Below are 22,219 nucleotides of genomic sequence, written 5' to 3' on the forward strand. Positions count from 1 at the left end.
TTTGTTCCTAATGGAAACTCATTGTTACTGAATAAAAATCTACTTGGGGAGGGAAAAAGTACCTTCATATATAATCTACACTGGGGATGCAAATTGTAAAGAAACAGACACCAAAGGATTTGCATTTAATCAAATCTAAAGCAAGTCATTTCAGAAGCATCATTACCATGTACAGAAGCCTTTTCCATCAGAATCAGGCTGACCTTACCAGGAGACTGGCTCCCTTATCAAGGAAAATCCACCATTCACCTGAAATCCTACATTGCCATTAAGAAGGAAATTTACCAGAACCATCCAGAATGGAAAGTGGTGAGTCAATATCGATTTTTTTTAACTTTTTAAAAAAATTTTGAGAATCCTAGTATTTATTTTTGACATCACAAAGCTATGACAGAAAGCAAAGGACAAGAAGAAATATCCCTAACTCTAGCTCAAACATGAAAAGCTATCAAAGCACAGACCAGAGACCAACAACTTAGAACTCTTGATAATATTTTCACAATTCTGTTCACATTTAATTACTAATTGTTGGATTTATTTTGCTGTATCAAGTACATGAGGGTATGTTTTCTGAAAGATCAATTCTACTGAACATTATTTTTATAAAATAAGAACCTGGATATTAAATCATTCTTTTCCAGATGTATATCAGATTTAGTTATATTTGTAGTATATCAGATGTAACAATTTCTAGCAAGTTTTCAACTGTAAGAAAAGTGCAGGAGAAGAATCCACTTTTATAGAGAGCTTGAAATATCTTTTATTCATGCATTTTGCTTTTAAGATTAAGGGTGAAGGACTTTCCACATTCACATGGTAAGGAAGAGCTGTTATTACACAAATTCAAGCTGTATAGAGATCTTTCCCAGTTTGTTCACTCTGAGGATATAGATATTAGTGTCAACATAGAGTAAATGCTTTCTGACACAAACTTGAGATTTAAAAGTTAGCATTTTAAATGTTAATAAATGATAATAGAAGAAATATTCTTTAAACACTTTGTAAAGTACTTGAAAGAAAAATTAATATTTTTTAAAATTCCACAGCTCCTCAAAGACTGATCCCAAAAGATTTTTAAAAAGCCATAAGAGCATCTGTCTTCTGCAGTACAGAACTGGTTATAAACGGAAGTTTTAAGTTTTTGGATCCAGTTCTGAGGCTTAAAAAGTGCCAAGGGGTGACTACTGGGAGGGGTTCGTGGGTGCCTAGGGTAATGGGTAAACCAAACTTCTACAAAATCCTCACATGTTAACTAATTTAGCACCACTTCTTTAAAAGTTTTAATCTTTATTTCAGAGTAGAATTTCATAAGCAGTATATATAAATTGATATACTGAACATTTCCCAATTAGTTGCTGAACTTGTTTTTCCTTGTGTTCTCCTGGAGGTTTCCCACAATAAACTAGTATGATATCATTTCCCCAGACCAGAAGCAGAACCACAGACGTTGAGCCTCGAGTGGGCATGGAAGTAGCACTGTATTCCTACACGGGGATCTGCCTCCTCTTGGGGAGAGGGCTCTTGTCCTGAGCAAGACAGGCTGAGGTTGGTGGGAGAGGGGTACCCACAGCCCCAGAACTGGCACCTGAGCCAGACTGTGGGCCAACACACTGTATTGCCACTGGCCTGTCCAGGACCTCACTCTTGGCACTTCTCTGACAAGCAGAGAAATGGAACCACCGTGAATGCTGTTCACCAGTAATCCCTCATTCAGGATGTTTATTCTGTTCTACTTAAGTGAGAGTGTACCTGTATTTCATACCATCAGGAGCTACAATTCAGAGAGACATCATCTATTATCTTAACTTTACCATTGTCTAATGTTGTAACTCAAAATGTGAATTGTTTTCTAAAGTTATGGGATGTTTTTTTGTTTTATCCTCTTTTTGTTTCAAACTCTCTTTTTTTTCCCTTACCTTATGTAACACACACCTGCTTAGAGACTCTAAAGAATTTAAAAGCAAGAAAATGTATTCCAGAGACTGTCAACAAAAGTAGTAAAATAAAGTGCTTCAAATGTCATAAATGTATTTTATATTTCATAACTAAAAACAATTGAGGAATATCCTACATTTTTAATAAACAGTTGCAGAATGTATGAGTTTGATTTGACAGAAAAAATTTAAATTTTCAGAAACAATATTAAAGCAATAACATCATTAAATCTACTGTGGGCCAAGTTCTTCAAAGTGAACAGGAATGAAGAGAAGGCACGACTGAGACAATTTGCTAAGTATAAATTTTTTCCCAAAATTCGAAAGGATACATGGATTCTTATTAATAAATTTGCTTGTGCTTTCTCTCCGGAAACACGTCTTTGTTTTCTCAACAACTGATCTGAATGCAAGTTTGTATCTAGAGTATTTGAATAAAAACTCTTCAGCATCTCCTGGTTTATGCAGGTGTGCATTCTTTAAATAGACACAGTGTACAAGGGGGAAAACATTTGGAAGTAGGATACTGGCAATATTTTTAAACTCTAAATATCATTCCTCTTAAAAAGGAGGATAGGGTAAGTTAAGGAGCTTTCAGAATTTCCCAAAACAGGAAGAATAATCTGGGTAATAGTTTAAAGAATTGTTACGAGGGTCCATGTTTTAATTAAAATGTATTTTAATTAACCTTTTTTGTATTCACCTCAGGGCCTGGTTTATCCCCATTGTCATTTTCTTACCACCCATGCTTCAGATGAAACTGATCTCTCCCACATTCTAAAGATCTCCAGCCTTCTTTCTCTGCCCCCATTTTCCTCAGATTCTCTAAGACATTTCATTTACTCCACAAGTAGTTATTAAGCACCTACTAGGTGCCAGATATTTGACACCACTGATTATTCTTTCTCTACACTCCCTCTTTCTATCATGTCCCTGTTGCTACCACGCCACAGCATCACATACCTACATCTCTGCCCTGTCCTCCACCCATGTCTGCCTTGACCTTCCCTATCCCCTGCCTTTCCCTGGGCATCGGAACTATCACCTTCTCCCAAGGCTCAGGGCTTGGATTTCTACTCCTTTGGTAAAAAGTCTTCTTGGAGTACTTTATTTCCATAGTTCTAGTTAGCATAGTTTTAGAGAGGTTTCTTAGATGTACAGTTCTAACCCTGGTCAAAGTTCTCATCTATCCATAGGAGAATTTCACTTGATTAAGCCACCACAACCTCAGAGTCAGCATATTCAAAACTGAACTCTTTTTTCCATGTCAGAACCAATCTTCTTCCCTGGCTTCTTGAGTTCTCTTCTTAATCATAGTAGTATGTGTCTGTACATGTGTTTGTGTGTGTGTGTGTGTTCTTTTGAAAGAGACCTTTAAGATTCCTTAAACCTGCCCTTTCCTGTTCATTTCCAAAGTTTCTGGCTAGCCTGACACTGATTTATCATTTTCCATCCTCTCTGCTTCTTCATCCTTAACCCATCCTGAGGTGTGCCCTTTGATTAATCTTCTCCCCAGAATTCCAAATCTTCCTAAATATGGTAAAGTCATAATACTCCCCTATTCAAAAGGATTAGTGGTTTTCACCATCTACAACATAAAGAATAGACTTTTACAGCCTGATTTTCAAGACCTTCAACATTTCCATTATTCTCAACCAAAAAAAAAAAGATACTTTCAACAAATATTTACTGGAGGGCTACTAACTGCCTTTTCATTATTCTAGCCTGGAGAATTTCATGAGCTGTATAGTCCATGGGGTCGCAAAGAGTCTGACGTGACTGAGCGACTTTCACTTTACTAAGTGCCAAGTACTCTTCTAGGCATTAGCGCTTAAAATGTTCCAATGAGTTAAAACAAGCAAAGGTTCCCATCCTTGTGGAACTTACACTCTAGCAAGGAAAAGGAAGACAATTAACAATAAACTTAATAAATAAGGAAAGTATATAGGATATTTAAAAAGTGACAAGCGCTGCATAGAAAAAGTAGAAGGGGGTAATTGCAACTTTAAATTAAATATGTTCTCATTGAGAAAACGACATTTGAGCCAAATCTTGAGGTAGACAAGGGCATTTAGTTATGTGGGTGATGGAGGAAAGAATATTCCATATAGAGGGGACAGCCTCTAATGCAAAGGTCCTAAGGCAGAAGTGATGTGGTCGATGTGTTTCAGAAACTGTCTGGAGTACAGTATAGTATCACAAGATGAGATCAGAGGTGTGGGAGCACAAGTTTATGTTGGGCTATTGTGAGGACCTTGGCTTTTACTCTGAGTAAAATGGAGAGCCGTTGTATGGTTTTGAGAAGAGAGCTGAGGCAACTGGAATTTGTTTTTTAGAAAGAATCACTTTGGCTGCTCTGTTGAGATAGACTGGGGATGGAGGAAGAATAGAAACAAAGAGATGGGTTGGAAGGCAACTGCAGTATCTTTATGAGAGATGACAGTCAATGGTACCTGGATATTAGCAGCAGGTAGTAGTGGGCAGAGCGGGGTGGGGGGCGCTTCCCTGTGGCTCAGATGGTAAAGAATCTGCCTGCAATGCAGGAGACCTGGGTTCAATCCCTGGATTGGAAAGATCTCCTGGAGAAGGGAATGGCTACCCATGCCAGTATCCCTGCCTGGAAAATTCCACGGACAGAGGAGCCTCGTGGGCTACAGTCCATGGGGTTGCAAAGAGTCAGACACAACTGAGTGACTAACAAGCAGATTACCAGTGCAGCTGGAGAAAAATCTGCAGATTCTGCTCTGTTTCATAGGTGGCACCATCAGGAACTCCTAAAGGATGGATTGTGGAGTATGAGAGAAAAGAGAGGAGCCAAGAGTGACTCTTTAGCTTCTGGGCAATCAGAAGCATGAAGTTGCCATCAACTGAGATAGGAAGGGGTCTTCCCAGTGATGAAGAATCCACCTGCCAATGCAGGATATGCAAGAGATGCAGTTTCGATCCCTGGGTTGCAAAGATCCCCTGGAGTAGGAAATGGCAACCCACTCCAATATTCTTGCTCGGAAAATTCCATGGACCGAGGAGCCTAACAGGCTACAGTCCATGGGGCTGCAAAGAGTCAGACATGACTGAGCCCAGCACCACCACCACCACCACCCAAACAGGAAGGTTTCAGATAAGCAAATATAGAGGGAAGAGCAAAGTCAGAGTTGGGCATGTGGAGTTTGAAATGTCTCCTATACATCTGAAAAAAGATGGACATCGAAGTCTAAAGTCCAGGACAGGTCTGGGCTAGGGGTACACATTTGAACTTCCTCTATATATTGATGGCATTTAAATCTATTAATTCCAGCGACCTTAGTTTGTTCCCTTTCTTCCCACATGCCTTGCTTTTTCCCGCCTGCCTCTGCCTTTGCTCATGCCAAGTCTAATATACAAGACCTTTCTCCCTCCTCCTAACCGATCCACATCAGTCTGAATCAAGCCTAAGTCCCATCCCTTCCCACAAAGTTTTCATCAACAAACCAAAATATACTCTTCCCCCTCCCCTAATCCCTCACAAGTGAATATCTGTTTCTCTCACTAAAATAAGATGTCTTTAAGGACATCTGTTATAAGTTCTAAATTTATTTTGCATCCCCTGTGGCATATAGCCCATATTTTGCACTTAAATCAGTGCCAACCGGTACATAAGACTGATTGTTTTATGGCAAAACTTCAGAAGTTTTGATCTGTTTGTTTGTCATCTCATGAATTTTATCCCTCTATTAGTCTCCATGTGCTTATTTGTTAAACTTCTTCAGAGTAAGTATATTTCCTCTAGGCTTTTTGGCATACACATAAAACATAAATAAATAATTCAGTTTGAACCCATCAATTAAAAAGCCCTTCCCAAAAAAGTAAAAACAAGACAGCCTGCAAACACACAAAGGATCAGCTTGGACCTCTTCAACATCCACCCCAAACTTCTCAGACCCAAGTCCACACCTCCATCAACCAGCCAGACATTCCCTCCTTTTGCTCAGCTAGGAATGCTTAGATTAGAGCTGGCCCCCGCCTCCACAGGAAACTTATAAAATCCCTACTCGTGTGTATATCTTTGGTTCTCGGACTTCAGAGAACATCAGAATCACCCGAAGGGCTGGTTAAAACACACTTGCTGGGCCCAGCCCTACACTTTCTGATTCAGTATATCTGGAGCAGGACCTGAGAAGCTGCATTTTTAACCCATTCTTAGCCAGTGCTATTGCTCCTCAGGTTCACACTCTGAGGATCACTGGTGTGTACTCTCACTTGGACTTTTTTATCTTGCTCTGACTGCTGTTTTGTCCTCAGTTTTAGTGCTTGAATCACTCTCGCATACCAGGCTGCTAGACAGGCACTGGAGACATCTTCGTCACTGACCACATGCTCCAACCACCCCTCCCCGAGCTTCTTTATGCCAGGCTCAAAGGTTGAGAGCCAGCTTGCGCCCTTGACCCCAATTTCTTGCTTCCTCTTTAAGATCTCCTTCCATCATTTCTTCCCTCTTTCCTAAATCTTCAGTCCCTCCCTCTTCCTGTTCAAATATTCTCAAATATCTCCTATCCAGACATTCATTAAGTGGATACCAAAACATAAGCAACTCCTTGACCCTATAGTTCTCTCCAATGATCATCCAAGCTCTTGTTTCTCTTTCTACTTCAAACTTTGAGAAGTAGTCTCCCTGTCTCCACCTCTGCCTTTGACATTAGTACCTGGCTTCTGGCGACCTCACCCTCCCAAACTTGCTCTTGCTAAGTCAACACCAACCACTGGAGTGAAAGCAATGGATGTTTTGCGGTTCTTATCTTCCTGGACAATTCTTCTGTCTCATTCTTTTTCCTTCTTTCTCAAAATTCCTTCCCTCAAATTCTGTGATGTCTTAGTCTCTTGTTGTTGTTGTTTTTCTGGTTCTTCTCCAACCATTTCTTTTTCACTAGGATTCCCTCCATCTCCCCTGACAACTCTTCAAATGTGGATATTCCCCAGGCTTCTCTCTTTGATCATTCAGTCTACAGCTTCCCAACCAGTGTGTCAGGAATCATCATTGTAGGAGTTCCCAAAATATTGATCCTCCTGAACCCCACTTCCACCTCCCTCCCCATCCCATCCCTCTGGTTGTCTGATTCATGTCAATGTATGGCAAAAAATCACTACAATATTGTAAAGTAATTAGCCTCCAATTAAAATAAATAATTTTTTAAAAAAGAAAAATAAAAATTAAAGCAGAAGAAAAAAAATATTGATCCTCTCAGCTATTGGGAGTAGCCTGGCCTATTTATCCCAACAAGCCAGATGCATATGGTCTCTGTGCACCATGGTGCACGTGTGCTAAATTGCTTCAGTTGTGACTGACTCTTTGTGACCTGTAGCCCTCCAGGCCCCTCTGTCCATGGGAGTCTCCAGGCAAGAATATTGGCGTGGATTGCCATGCCCTCCTCCAGGGGATCTTCCCCACCCAGAGATTGTCTCCTGCATTGGCAGCTGGGTTCTTTACCACTAGGGCCACCTGGGAAGCCTGTGCACAATGGTATGGTTCTAACTTGCAAACACTCCGAGAAAGTGTATTCTCTTTCTTTGTTTCATTACTATTGGCATTATGATGGCTCTGAAACTTGTGTACCCAGACCAATCTCATGGTGGAAGCCTGAGAATCACCCTTGAATGTTCCCTCCCCTTTCCCTCCTACATCTAAATAATAATTTCCAAAGCTGTCCTCTCCTTGCCCTCCTATCAACCCTTACTCAGACCCCACAATCTCTTGGCTGAATTATCCTGGAATCCTGCTGACTGTTCTCCCTGTGGCTCTGTGATTCTTAAATCTGAATCCGCCCTTCATACAGCTGTTAGAAAAGTCTATCTCAAATGCAAATCTAACCACACTACCCCCATGCTCAGAAGCCTCCAGTGGCTCACTGCCGACAGGATAAAGTCCGAACTCCTTCACCCGCAAGAAACTTCATGACTTGAGCCCCATTCATTTCCTTTCCCCAACCTCATTTTCTCCCTCCTTCTGGTCTTGCCTCCAGGCCTTTGTCCTGCTGCCCTCCATACCTGGATTGCTCTTGCCCATGTATCATCATACCCACCTCTTACCTCTGCTATCACCTTGCCTTCCCTAAATCCATCCCCATGCTCATGAAGAATTGACATGCTCTGTGTTTTTCTGAGTATTCTGTTCATGCATATTTCTGTACTTGTACTTAGCACATTTGCCTTGTAACTGAGTATTTCTTGCCTCCCACAAGATAGCATGTTCTTTTGTATTCCTAGCTCTAACACAATGCCTGACACATAAAAAATACTCAATAAATTATTGATGAATAAATGTACCCTTAGAATTTTCCCCCAAAATAAGACCTCAGACACAATTCTAAGAGCAACACTTAGATTTCTTTGGAACAAACATAAAATCCTTACGGTTTCAATTTGAGGCTGATTTGAAAGAGATACTCCAAGCCTCTTTAATTAAAAGATATATAGACCAAATCCTGTCAAAATAAGACCCACAGGATCAGTCGAATAACTTTATTTTGCCGAAATCAGATTGCATGTGAACTTTATTTGAATTGAATGATAAATTGTTCTGGAACCTAGTTGGGTTTTTTTTGTTTTGTTTTTTGTCTCCCTCATTGTGTGCAGGCATTTTGTATTTACTTTTGTACTTTTTGCAACATTTTCATATGCATATCTTATAAAATTTTGCATTCAGTTTTAGAGAGACTATTACACCCATTATACAGATGAAAAAAACAGGGCTGAGAAATTGTAATTTTCCCAAGTCAGTGGCTCATACAAAGTCAGCAAGCACTGATTGCCAGGCCAGCAGCCTCTTTCACCCAATGTTCCACTCTACCTCTCATTTTGGTTTGGGTTTCTTCTTTCTTTCCTTTTTTAAATTCTTTTTGCAATAAAATTTGACTCCTAAGTCAATCCTAGACTAGAGAAGATTTTTTGGTTCTATGCCATACAGACTAATGCTGAGTTCTGTGCCAGCTGAAAGTGCTGGTAAGCCAGCAACACCTCAACTAAAATTAATTGAAACCAACCAACCTACTATAGAACAAGGGGTTCAGAGTTAGAAAACATCTTGTAATTCCTGTAGTTCAGCTGCTAATTCAGCGCTTAAATGCTTTCTATAACACTCCAGACAAAAGGTGTTTCTGTCCCTGCCTGACCATCCTCAGTGACAATGAAGTCACTGCTTATAGAAGCGGTGCTGCCAATTTCAGAACATCGGGGAAATATTTTTGTCTATTGTCTGTTATCTCTCTGTCATTTCATCACAGTGAAAAGTGAAGATTTTTTTGGTAATTAGAGCTACAATATGACCTAATCCTGGATCCTAGCTCAGTTGTTTACTAGCAGCTATGAGCCTTCCAAGTAACTTAGCCCCAGAACTCGGTTTCTTCATCTGTGAAGTGAATCAAATAAAACACAAGTAACTTACCAAGCGCTATAATGTCTTCAGTAAGTGCTTATAGTAAGTGCTCAGTAAAAATTTGTTAAATAAAGGAGTGACTCTTCCCTTATCCTCAGCCTTGTATTTAATTTCAAAAATTAAAAATACATTAAGTAGAGGACTTCCCTGGTTGTCCAGTGGCTAAAGCTCCAAACTTCCTATGCAGGTGAGCCCAGGTTCGATCCCTGTTCAGGGAAGTAGATCCCACAGGCTGCAACTAAGACTGGTTGCAACTAAACAAATAAATAAATTTAAAAAAATAAAAATTCATCAAGTATTAGTGCAGTGAAGAGATTAAAAATAACTTCCTTCTTTAGAACATTATCTTCTTAAAACAGTTCAAATGATCTGTTCACCCACATCAGGTAGGAAGATGATGCAGCAAGAATGTCACACTGTAACGTGAATCATGCAAATCCAACTTTTGCATCATATCCTAAGCATTATTTCGAGTTGCATCCAATCCTTGATCTTGTAATTAGAGCATAAATTATAATCTTTCAGGAGTAAATCTTGGCAAATCAAGAATACAAAAAAGAGGACACTTGGAGGAGCTGTTGTGTAAAGGAAGGAGAAGTCTTTCTTTCACTTAAGCAAAGCTTAGATCAGTTTCTATCAGAGACCAGGCAATAGCACTAAATGACCTCTGTTGAAACCACTTCAAATTCAAGTCTACCATTCTAATAAGAAAATAGCATCACAAAAATTAGTCCTTGAATACATCCCTAGAGAGGTTAACCTGATTATACCATCTACATTTGATTCTTACTATTCCATTTGCTTAAGTCCCAGGAGACTACAGCAAACGAGTGTATCAAGGAGTGAGAGTGAAGCACACAGTCAAGGACCTACTGGCAGAAAAACGATCCAGGCAGACAAGTAACTCAAGATTTAATGTAAGTCTCAGTTGAATACCTTCTAAAGTCTTTGGGAACTAAGTCCTCTATTAAGGTTAGTTATCTCCCCTTCCTTTTATCTTCACACCAGTCTCTCACCTCTTGAGTCTGATACTCTCCATAGCAAGTGTTAGCCAGGGCTTCCCTGGTGGCTCAGAAGGTAAAGAATCTGCCTGTAATGCAGGTGACTGGGGTTCGATCCCTGGATCAGGAAGATCCCCTGGAAAAGGGAATGACCACCCACTCCAGTATTCTTGTCTGGAGAATTCCATGGACAGAGGAGCCTGGTGGGCTACAGTCCATGGGGTCTCCATTTAACTGGCACACACACTATATAATTACTATTATTAACCTTATGGCATATCTGTCAGTCTATGAGCAAGGATTCCAAGAGCTCTGTGAATTTATAGGCTGCCCACTTCAGCTCATGGACATGAAAGGATGATGTATCCTGACATTTCCATTTACCCCAGTCAGGAACTAGCAAATGTTCATTTGGTAGAAATAATGCTGACCTTCACCCACAGCAGGGGAAGTCACTCAGTCGTGTCTGACTCTGCGACTCCATGGACTGTAGCCTGCCAGGTTCCTCCATCCATAGGATTTTACAGGCAAGAAGACTGAAGTGGGCTGCCATTTCCTTCTCCAAGGGATCTTCCTGACCCAGGGATCGAATCCAGGTCTCCCGCACTGCAGGCAGACCTTCACCCCCATGTTATTCTAAATCTAATAGAGGCAACTTATGAACAAACGAATTCTCTGTAACATGCAAACTCAGATTTTAAAATCCTGGTAGGAGTTGTCTTAAATCTAAAATCGCTGTCTGTCACTCTTGTCTTCATAACTAGCTCCTCTTTATACCTAAAATGTTTAAGTAGTTACACCCAAATCTCCAACAAAGATTCTTGAATGGAAATAGCAGCTGGCTATCAGGTTGGGTATATAATCACTCACCTTACTGGGTGAAATATAACAACATGAATATCAGACATCCCCCAGGGCATTGCTGGGGTCAGGACATGGGAGCAGATGACCAAAAATAAAGGAGGGGGCCACATACAGCACCAAGCACAGGGCCTGGGACACAGTGCAAGCTGGTTCTTCCAGTGTGTTCTGCTCCGAACGTCAGCACCATCTTCAACACTGCTGCGGAGTCAAACCTCTGAGACGTGTTTCAAGTGAACTGACTCCAGATTCAATTTTCTGCCATCTAAGAACCCCTTTTATTTTGGGGTCTTCATTTCTTTGGAACCACCTCTTATCTTCTATGGAAGATGAAGCTTAGTTGATAAGCAGAAATCTGGATAATTGGCTTCTTGCCTTCCCCTAGTACCAGGTTTCTTCCAGAACTTCCTCAGGATCATCTGGGTTGTGAGTTAAAAGCATCCCTATGAATCGAGTCCCTTGAGAGAGAGAGAATTCGGAGTCTACTCTGAGTGAACCACAGCTGCATGGATACAATGTGGAGTGCTTGGCCACTGCTACCGCTAGGATTGTGAAACTTGCTAAAGTTCCAGGTGCGCAGTCAGTTGGGAAGATAAGAGTAAAATAAGCAAGATGCTATAGACAAGGAGCTGATAGTGTGTCTACCCCGTGTGAGTCAGGGTATAACTCCCTCCTCGACATCGTCATGGATACACACATACAATGATAAGGCACTGTATCAGACGGAATTATATAGCAAGACAAAGAAGTTCCTGTTCAAATGGTGGAGGTAAATATATTTTTATTTAAAAATTCCCTAACATGATTTATTTTTAAGCTCTGTGACTGAGTGTGTTTTCTTTATTTTTTTGATGTGTTAGCTTTTTTAAAAGACATAACAACATAAATAATAATAAGTCATATTATATTGTAATTTTAAAATGCAGACTCCTTGTCCCTGTCGCATGTCTATGAACATACCGTTATTACGGGGCTGGGGCCAGGGAATGGTCATTTTTAACAAGCTCCCTGAGTGATTTCTTTGCACATCACAGTATAAGAACTTCACCACAGAGCAAAGAGCAACTATCAAACCCCCTCCCCCCAGCCAAGTTTCTTATCTCTACCCAGATAAGAATTTGCTGAGCTATTTCGACTGGCCCAGTGACACTGTGAATGTTATACAGAAGTGGGAACAGGAACCATGTGATACGTGGTCTGTGCCATTAAACATTGAATAACCTGGTGGAAAGGAAAAATACTCATATATTTAAAAAATATAAGACCATGTAACCAAGCACTACACTGAATGCTCAAGACAAAAGATCAGGCAGCATTGCCATGTGATATGAACACTGGGACACTATTTACATAAGCACAGTTTAAAGTGCACTTCCTGTGTGTTATCTCATTTGACAGACACACTAGCCCTGCAAGGCTGATATTGACGTGGTTTTCCATTTTATAGTTGAAAAAGTTGAGGACAAAAGAAGGGAAGGGACTATTTGCAAGTTACAGTTAACAAGTAGCAAGTCTTCTGATAATCAATTCCACACCAATTTTAACGGGAAAAACCAATGTGGACTGGAGTAGAATCATCTCTGATTCATGCAGTTTTCATCCATTTGGACTGTCATCACAAAATACCATAGATGGGATGGGGTAGCTGGGGTGTGTGTGTGTGCAGGTGTACTCAGTTACATCCGACTCTTTGGAACCCCATGGACCCACCAGGCTCCTCTGCCCACAAGATTTTCCAGACAAGACCACTGGAATGGGTTGTCATTTCCTCCACCAGGGGATCTTCTTGACCCAAGGATTGAACCCAAATCTCCCGTGTCTCGTCATTGCAGGTAAATTCTTTACCACTGAGCCACGTGGGAAGCCAAGCTTATGAACAGAAAACATTTCTCACAGTTCTGGAGGCTGGAGGTCCAAGTATTGGTTGCAGCATGGTCAGGTTCTGGTGACGGCCCTTTCCCTTTTCTGGGTTGCAGACTTCTTATTGTGTCCTCACTTGGTGGAAAAGCACAGGGAGCACTCTAGAGCCCTTTAATAAGGGCACTAATCCCATTCATAAGAGCTCCACCCTCCTGACCCAGTCGCTTCCCGAAGGCCCCACCTCCTAATACAATACAATCATATGGGACCTTAGGATTTCAAAGTGACTTTGGGAAGGACACAAACATTCAGACCACAGCACATGCAAAGGAAATCAAAGCGTAAGAGAATATATCATATAGAAAGGACTGAAAAGGGAAAAACAGCTCTAACTCTGGTCATTCTTCTCAGGCATCAGGTACACAGGCAGTATGAACTCAGCCCTAATTTCCTGTTGTCGTATATTACTCAGTGTCTCACTGCTAGTATCTTACTCTCACCTTCATTTCAAAAATATTTTAAATGTGGATAATTAAATGCACACAGTTCTAATATGTGGCTCTTTGGACTTTAGGTATCTCCATGAATTGATTTTACCATCTACTTGCTCACGTTTCATCTCAACCACTCTTCTAAATATCTGTATATTCCAAGAAAGATAGCATAATAAGTAATCACCAACTCTTAGCTTTTTCTGTCCCTGTGGTAAACACAACTCAATGAGCAGGAAACATGGAGAATCACATTACTGACAGCACCTATGGGGCTCTAATGGTTTGAGTAATATCGACGCTCCGTCCTCTTTTTCATCCCAGTTCACTAGGTGACAATGAGTCTGATATCTTAGATAAGTTCAGATAAGAAAGTCATCCTTACACGTGTTCAAAACTTGCTACTGATAATGTGGGTAATAATGAGTCAAAAGATAACTCGAGGAGATTGGAGGCCCTTCCATACTGTTTTTACTGTATATATCATTCAAAATCAAAAAACAGGGCTTTGCAGGTGACACTAGTGGTAAAGAACCCCCTTGCCAATGCAGGAGACGTAAGAAATGTGGGTTTCATCCCTAAGTTGGGAAGATCCCCTGGAGGAGGGCACTGCAACCCACTCCAGTATTCTTGCCGGCAGAATCCCATGGACAGAGGAGCCTGGTGAGCTATAGTTCATGGGGTCGCAAAGAGTCAGACGTGACTGAAGTGACTTAGCACACACGCAGGCCAGAAGACAGACCCAAAAGATTCTACAGCAAATCCTGTGGAACCTGTGAATGCTCACTTAAGTGGCAAAATATGTGATTAAGTAAAGGATCTTGAGTGAAGACACTTACCCTCTTCGGAGAGAGGTGATCCCTAAATGCAACCCCATGTGTTCTACAAAAGGGAGTTTTGCGAGGAACACACAGAAGAGAAGACACGCAGGAGAGGAAGGGGCCACGTGACCAGGGAGGCAGAGTTGGGGCCATGTGATCACGTGACAAGGAAGGCAGGCAGACACCAAAGCTGGAGGACCCAGAGTGGACTCTCCCCTCAAGGCCCTGTAGGGAGCAAGTCCTACCAATACCTCGATTTGGACTTCTGGCCTCCAGAGTATGAAAGGATAAATTTTGGTGTTTTTAAGCCATCCAGGTAGTGGTAATCTGTTCCAGTAACCCTAGGAAACTAATACACAGATATGAAAACTGTGTCCCTCAGATAAGTACTCTCTAGGAAGCATCTATTTAATGCCCAAATTGCTGTTCTGCTCTCTGTGACAGCCCTTGGATAAGTTTACTTGGGTTATGTTGACTCATCTTTACCACAGTTTCCTTCATGAACATCTGTTTTTGATACCATGAAATGTTTTCACATTTTTGCAGTAGGAATCAAAGAGGAAAAAAATCCCTTGCATCAGAGAGACTTTCACCAAAGACTGGACCTAAAACCACTTCTGTTCATTTTAGCCATAATCCTGTGGTTTCATAACTATTATCATGTATATCTGTTTTTAAGTAATTGTTTCCTTTTTTTTTCAAATTTTTTCTGGGTTACTCCTTACTACACTACTAGATTTTTGACTAGAACACTTAAAATAGGAGCCACTCATCAGCATATAGCACCAGAAGATGTATATTTAGAATTTTGATGTAAGTTTATGTTGCACTGTTTTCAATTACACTATTTCAATGACATTTCATAAAAACTATTCATTGAAAAATTTTAACAATATCAACAAATTTCAGTGAACTCTCAGTTATCATAGTAAAATTTAAAAGAAGAAGAATCGATAGATGAATGGATAAAGAAGTTGTGGTACATATATACAGTGGAATACTACTCAGCCATAAAAATGAGGTGGATGAACCTAGAGACTATTATACAGAATGAAATAACTCAGAAAGAGAAAAACAAATTAATAGTGTATTAATGCATATATACGGAATCTAGAAAGATGGCGCTGATGAATCTATTTGCAGGGCCAGAATAGAGACGCAGACATAGAGAACAGACTTGGACACAGTAGGGGAAAGAGAGGGGGGGACGAATTGAGAGAGCAACATGGAAACATGTATATTACCATATTTAAATTAGATAGCCAGTGGGGACTTGCTTTATGATGCAAGAAGCTCAAACCTGTGCTCTGTGACAACCCAGAGGGGTAGGATGGGGTGGGAGGTGGGAGGGAGGTTCAAGAGCATGGGTACGTATGTATACCTATGGTTGATTCATGGTGGTGTATGCAGAAACCAACACAACATTGCAAATAATTATCCTCCAATTGAAAATTAATTAAATTCAAAAGATAAACCTGGCTTAAATAAATAAATAAAACTAAAATAAATAAATATTTTTTAAAAAGTAGAGGCAGTAAACTTAGTAGCCGCAATTTTTCATTTTGTTTGGAAATTCAGTGAACAGTTTGCAGGCTATTGAACGGTCTAATCAATTTTTCCTCAAACTATGATTAAGAGTCATTTAAAATTATTGAATATACAACAGTTGCATGAGGGGAAAACATTCTAAAGTTGCTAAGTAGGAAACGGAGCTCAGCTTGGAGTTAAAACTGAGTAGTGGAATGGGGGAATACAGTGCAGTATGGGGGGGTGAAGAACGGGCTTGGTAATCAGGGTCTCATGTTTACTCTATTTTATTGGTTTATGGACATCCTAGTAGTTATCCTGTTCTGCTCATTCATCAAAATGCTATAGTGAAGAGCAATAAGGAAATAGATATGAAATTGATTTTAAGTTAATATTCTACATAAACCAGAGGAAAAACAAACGATGCCTCCTGATGGTTTTTAGAAGACCCAAACTGAGAAAAATGTTGAGGAGCTATATCCCAAGTGAGAAATATATCTGGATTAGACCAGCCTTGAATTATATATCATATACATACACAGACCAAAATCTATTTCCACTTGACATGATTCTTTTCATATTAAACTCAAGTATCTGCTTTTCAAATAGTAAGCATCAATAATTACAGTTATTTTCTTTTTCTATATTTTCCTGAATCCTTACACTTAAATTAGCTGCTAAAATCTCTACATCAAGAACATACAGGATCAGGCTGCACTGTCAGCTGGATATCTTGGTTAATCACGCTTTCCTGATTATTTTTGGAAGTAAAACAGTGTAAACACAAAAAGAAGCAAGACAATAGTACATACTGATGGAAAAATCTGGAAGAACAGAAGGTGAATGGAAGTCATATAATACGTTTATGGCATAGATTATATGAAAGTGTTTGATCTTCCTTGAGAGGTCGGTGACCTCTAACTGTAGAACAGATGTACATTGTCCAGCTCCATCTGTAACAGCTGTCTTTCCGTCAGGACTGCTAGTTAGAGATTTGTTTTGTTCTATATTCAGCTGCTGTTTTGTGGCACCAGACACATGCGCATTTCGGTTACCACCAAATGTAAACATGATGTCCGTATCTGTGATTTGCATTTGAGTTTCTCATGAAGTATTAAAAAATGAAAATAGGCAATTAAAAATTGCATGTTATGGCATCTCAAAGTTTCTTTGATTTCCCTGAAACTTTGGAAAACACATCTGAGACTTCTCTTTGGCATTAAAAAGGAAATTGCTCCCTCCCCGGTCTGTTTGAATCCCCTCCTGGCTATCAATGGTCTCCAGGAATTCCTCTCTCCTCTCTGGGCCTCGGTCCTTGTCAATAAAAGTAGAGTTTGGTTGGTCCCATTTCAGTATTCAATCTTAATACTCAAACTTTTAACAATTTATCCCATCTCCTTACTTCTTTACTATTCATATTTCAAATGTTCCCATCTCACTATGGTTTGAAATATAGCTCAATCTCTGAGAACCAGCTCATATTCAAACTCCAGCATCCTTGAGCTGAAGTTTCAGATCACTCTGTCATCTGAGAACCCTCAGTGCTTAGATTAGCAGAGGTTTCTCATCTAAGACACAGGCACCTTAGCATGATGAAGAGTTTGGACTCTGGATCCAGATGACCTGAATGCAAATCCCAGCACTGCCATTTGCCAACTGTATGATGACTATAAATGTACTTTAATCTTAGTGTCAAAGGAAGATAATAATATCTGCCTCCCAAAGTTATCATAAGTGTTAGATTTAATATGTGTCGAGGGCTTTGCACATGGTATGTGTTCAATCAATGCTAGAGCATTAAATATTTCATCTAATGAACATTAGTATCCAAGTGATATAAGACATTCACTGAGCTGAAGAAATGTACAGTCCAGCTGAGAGAAGGAATTACGCATGAAATAAGTGATTAAAAATTAAAAGACAGCTTTGGTATTCAAGCACCAAACACATGACAGTGACCATCAGTGAGCAGGACAGAGGTTGAAAAGAGGGTGAACAAGGCACAGTCAGGGTAGGTGAAAGACTTCTTGGAGGAACGTAAGCTTTGAGCTAAGCTGGGAAAGAAGAAAACTCAGATGGGCAGTGAGGAGGGGCAGAGTTCCAAAGAACACGAGGAGGGGTGACCATCCAGAGGAAGAGGAGGGACTCTGTGATATGCAGAGGGTGGACCCTCTTGGTCTAAAAGGTGGAGAAGTGAAGTGGCCTGGTTTGTGACCTTTCGAAATTAAGTTCTAGTCTTGCCTGCAGAGGTCTCCCAGACACTCCCTTCTATGCCCATAGCCTCTGGTATGGCTGGAACATGGTGCATGTAAGTGCTCAGAAAATGGCAGCTTTTATGGTTTTACTAGTACCTGGAGCATGGCAGCATTTGATAAATGTTGTCTGTCGTGCTAGTGTGCTGTGCAAAGGAAGATATCCACAGGTGGGAGTGAGCTCTGAACAGCAACTTTGGGAAATAGATACTTCTGTCATCATTACTACAAACTCTAATATTGTATAAATAAGTTGGCTACTAGAAAGGCCATGGGATGACTTTTGTAGATTTGAAAAATTGATTCACTGTGAGGCAGATGAAACAACAAAATATGGAAGCAACAGACAGCAACATTACTTTTATTCTGACTCAGCAATTCCAGCATTATACCACTCAATTCTCCCTTGTACATGTGTTTGGTCACTTAGTCATGTCCAACTCTTTGCAACCCCATGAACTGTAGCCCACCAGGCTCCTCTGTCCATGGCAACTCTCCAGGCAAGAATATTGGAGTGAGTTGACATGTCCTCCTGCAGGGAATCTTCCCAACCCAGAGATCGAACCCAAGTCTCCCACATTGTAGGTGAATTCTTTACCATCTGAGCAACCAGGGAAGCCCAAGAATACTGGAATGAGTAGCCTATCCCTTTTCCAGGGGATCTTCCCCACCCAGGAATAGAACCCAGGTCTCTTGCATTTCAGGCAGATTCTTTATCTGCTGAGCTACCAGGGAAGCCCCCATTGTACATGAGGAGATGGCTAAATTGAAGCTCCAGCTTGATGCATTTCATTAAGATAGTCAACAGCTCCCATCCTGCAGTCCTAAACCAAAAACATAACTAGCCTTGAATAACAAATCAAGTATTATACTTATCCACCACCACTATGGATGACTGTTTTATGAAAACACTGACTTCAAATGGCAGGAAGAAAGAAATAAAAGTCTTGGCATTTTGATCAGGATGCGCTAGCAATTTACCGACCTAACAAGTTACTTTTTTAAGTCTACATTTCCTCAATTACAAAGGATCATATAATCATATGAATGGTACAGTTGGGAGGGGACCAGTACTCATAGTGTTTCTGATGTGTCCCCCTTCTCCCCACTGGGTACAGCTGTTTATCTTCCTGCTTTGCTAGATTTTCCCCACCCCAGAACGTGTTCCACCCTACCCGCTGACCTGATGGGTCTACCCGACACCCAACTGTAATCCCTTCTTTATTCTGAGAAAGATAACTCTCCTTTCTTCTAGTTCAGCTAGAGTTGCAAATTGAGTTTGCAAGGGAAATAGGCAATAGAAAAATCACATAAGGCACAAGAACAATTAGACGGAGTGTAAGAATTCTACACTAGCTTAAATATCTAGTCAAAGACTGGCACAGGTAGAATAGTTGAGGTGACTTCTGGGCCTGAGTCCTCTTCTGTCCCCTCAATTTTCTTTGGGGTAAATAACAATTCTTAATAATAATAGCTAACATTTCTGCTAGGCTCTAAAATAAAGACATCACAAATATTTTCATTTATTCATTTTAGAGTCAATTTCACTTATCAACAAGGAGCACAATAACCTTAAGAGGGCGACGCTCACATCTCTTTTTCTGATGAGGAAACTAAGAATCGGGTAGGAATCAGTGGAGTATAGATTTGAAACCAGGTTTGTTGGACTTCACGGTCTTTATTTTACCTACCATAGTGCCTTCTTAAGTTTACATTTCTGGTCTAAGGAAGGGCGAGCTTTGGGAATAAATAACCACTTTGCTTCGGGTCCTCCGCTCAGTACCGAGCTCACCCTTCCTACTCAACCCAGGCCGCTGCTGCATCATGTCTTTCACTCCCTCTCAACCACACGTCTGTCTCCCTGCCTGTCCCTGCAGTGATTCAGTATACCGCTCAGATGATGCCACACCCAGTCCAAACCAGAGCCAGGACCTTCCTTTCCTTTGCTACCCAGACATCTTGGAAGAAACTGGACTTAATTTCCTTCCGGAACCTATCCCTAGCTCCATCCCAGAACCTGGTACCAGAGCGTCTTTCCTCTCAGCCATCTCCCACCTCTCCTGGACCCGTGTTCTCCTGGGCTCTGCACGGCACCTGGCCCTCCCTGTAAAACAGGAAAGCATTTCCGGAGCCAGAGTCCAAGCACACCACACGGACTTCGCAGAAGCCTCTCTGCTGCTCCTCTTGAGCTCTTTAGGGTCTGCCTCAGCCAACCCATTTCACTCTGACCTCCTCTTCTTGCCTGAAGCTTGCTGCCCTGCTCTGCCTTCTGCTGAAGCCTTATTTTTTTCTGAAAGTTGCCGACCTGACCTGAGAGGCTGGTATCGCATGACTCGCTCCTGGGACGGGATGTAATATACCACTCTCCCACTCAAAGAGGAGGAGACCGTCTCAGCTCCTTTCTGGAGGCTGGAAGAGACCCCAGGCTCAGGGAAATGCCGAGCTTACCAGTTCGCTCTGGTCATCCACCTCTTAGATGATCTCCCAACCTACATGGTGTTCCAGCACTCTCTCATAGTTGTACACACTAAAGAATCATATGCATATGCTGAATAAATAAAATAGCTAGAAAGGAAAAGGGAGGGTAATTTCCTTCTGCTCTTAATCTTCTTATGAATATATGGTAAAAGATAGAGACAGACTACCAAGAATCTCATTTCCTGGGTGGTTCTTAGAATTCCATGCTGAAGACAGATAGATATAATCAAGATATAATTTCCAGAGTTTTCTAAAACTTGGGCAATTTACATATATTGTGCTATTTCTCTTTGATATTCTGCTGCTAAGTCACTTCAGTCTTGGCTGACTCTGTGCGACCCCATAGATGGAAGCCCACCAGGCTCCTCCGTCCCTGGGATTCTCCAGGCAAGAACACTGGAGTGGGTTGCCAATTCCTTCTCCAATGCGTGAAAGTGAAAAGTGAAAGTCAAGTCACCCAGTCACGTCCAATGGTGGTATTAAATAACGATGAAATTCTAAGTGAAAGGAAGAGGCAGAACGTAAATAAGCCCAAAAACTGATTTGTGTGTGCATGCTAAGTCGCTTCAGTCCTGTCTGAGTCTGTGTGACCCTATGGACCGCAGCCCTCAAGGCTCCTCTATCCTCGGGGTTCTCCAGACAGGAATATTAGGTTGCCATGTCCTCCTGCCCTCCTCCATGCTTTAAATATAGGTGGTCGGCCACACATAAATTCAAGGAAGACATCACAGCCATTGCAGCCCTCTCTGGACTTGTCAACTCAAGAACAGAGAACAGGCATGTTCTGTTGATTCCATGGTCAGAGGCATGTCAAGCTTTGAAGACATATAAGTGCAAATTGGGCTTCCCTGGTGGCTCAGATGGTTAAGAACCCACCCGTAATGGAGGAGACCTGGGTTCAATCCCTGGAATGGATAGATCCCCTGGAGGAGGGCATGGCAACCCACTCCAGTATTCTTGCCTGGAGAATCCCCACAGACAGAGGTGCCTGGCGGGCTACAGTCCCTGAGATTGCAAAGAGTCTGACATGACGGAATGACTTAGTACAAGTGCAAATTATTTGGACCACTGCTATTACAAGAAATCTTCACGCTCTTCTATGCTCTCTAAAAATTTACCATAAAAATTAGTTTTCATCTCTTCAACTCTCATAAACCCATCCTATAATCTGGCTTTAGTAAGAATTTCCTGCTTGCCTGGGCACAGCAAATGGTCATCAGATGGCCCAGTGTGTATCTTCCTGCTTTGCTAATGTTTTATGTTTCTTACTTAAAAAATAATATTTTAGAAGTACCTGTTCTTTTTGTGTTTGAGTATTAAATTCTCAGGAAAAAATATGTTTCTTCCTAAGAAGTACATCTCACTTGCCCTTGTTACTTTTTTCTGAATTGCCAACGGAAGAATCCATTCATTTGTAATGTTTGTATGGTTATCGATAAAGGGAATCAGTGTCCACTCTGGGAATGCCCCCCTACACCTTTCACTCACTCTCATAGCACAGTGCTTTGCATATTGCTTGTTAACATTGCCGACTAACCCCCTTCTGAGCCCAGAAAGAATTTAAAAAGAAAGAAAGAAACATTTTCCGG

General features: G+C 41.0%; 1 protein-coding gene across 1 annotated transcript in view; it reads left to right on the forward strand.

Moving 5' to 3' along the window:
- The first annotated feature begins 299 nt into the window (after window positions 1-299).
- POU2AF2 (POU class 2 homeobox associating factor 2) overlaps window positions 300-22,219 on the forward strand; it is a 38,347-nt gene continuing 16,427 nt past the window's right edge. The window contains exons 1-2 of the mRNA XM_081539070.1: window positions 300-309; window positions 10,147-10,256. Coding sequence (XP_081395196.1) covers window positions 300-309; window positions 10,147-10,256 — 120 coding nt within the window. The remainder of the gene's footprint in view (window positions 310-10,146; window positions 10,257-22,219) is intronic.

This window comes from Giraffa tippelskirchi, chromosome 11, assembly GCF_054371585.1.
Source record: "Giraffa tippelskirchi isolate mGirTip1 chromosome 11, T2T-mGirTip1v1.2.pri, whole genome shotgun sequence".
Lineage (NCBI taxonomy): Eukaryota > Metazoa > Chordata > Mammalia > Artiodactyla > Giraffidae > Giraffa > Giraffa tippelskirchi.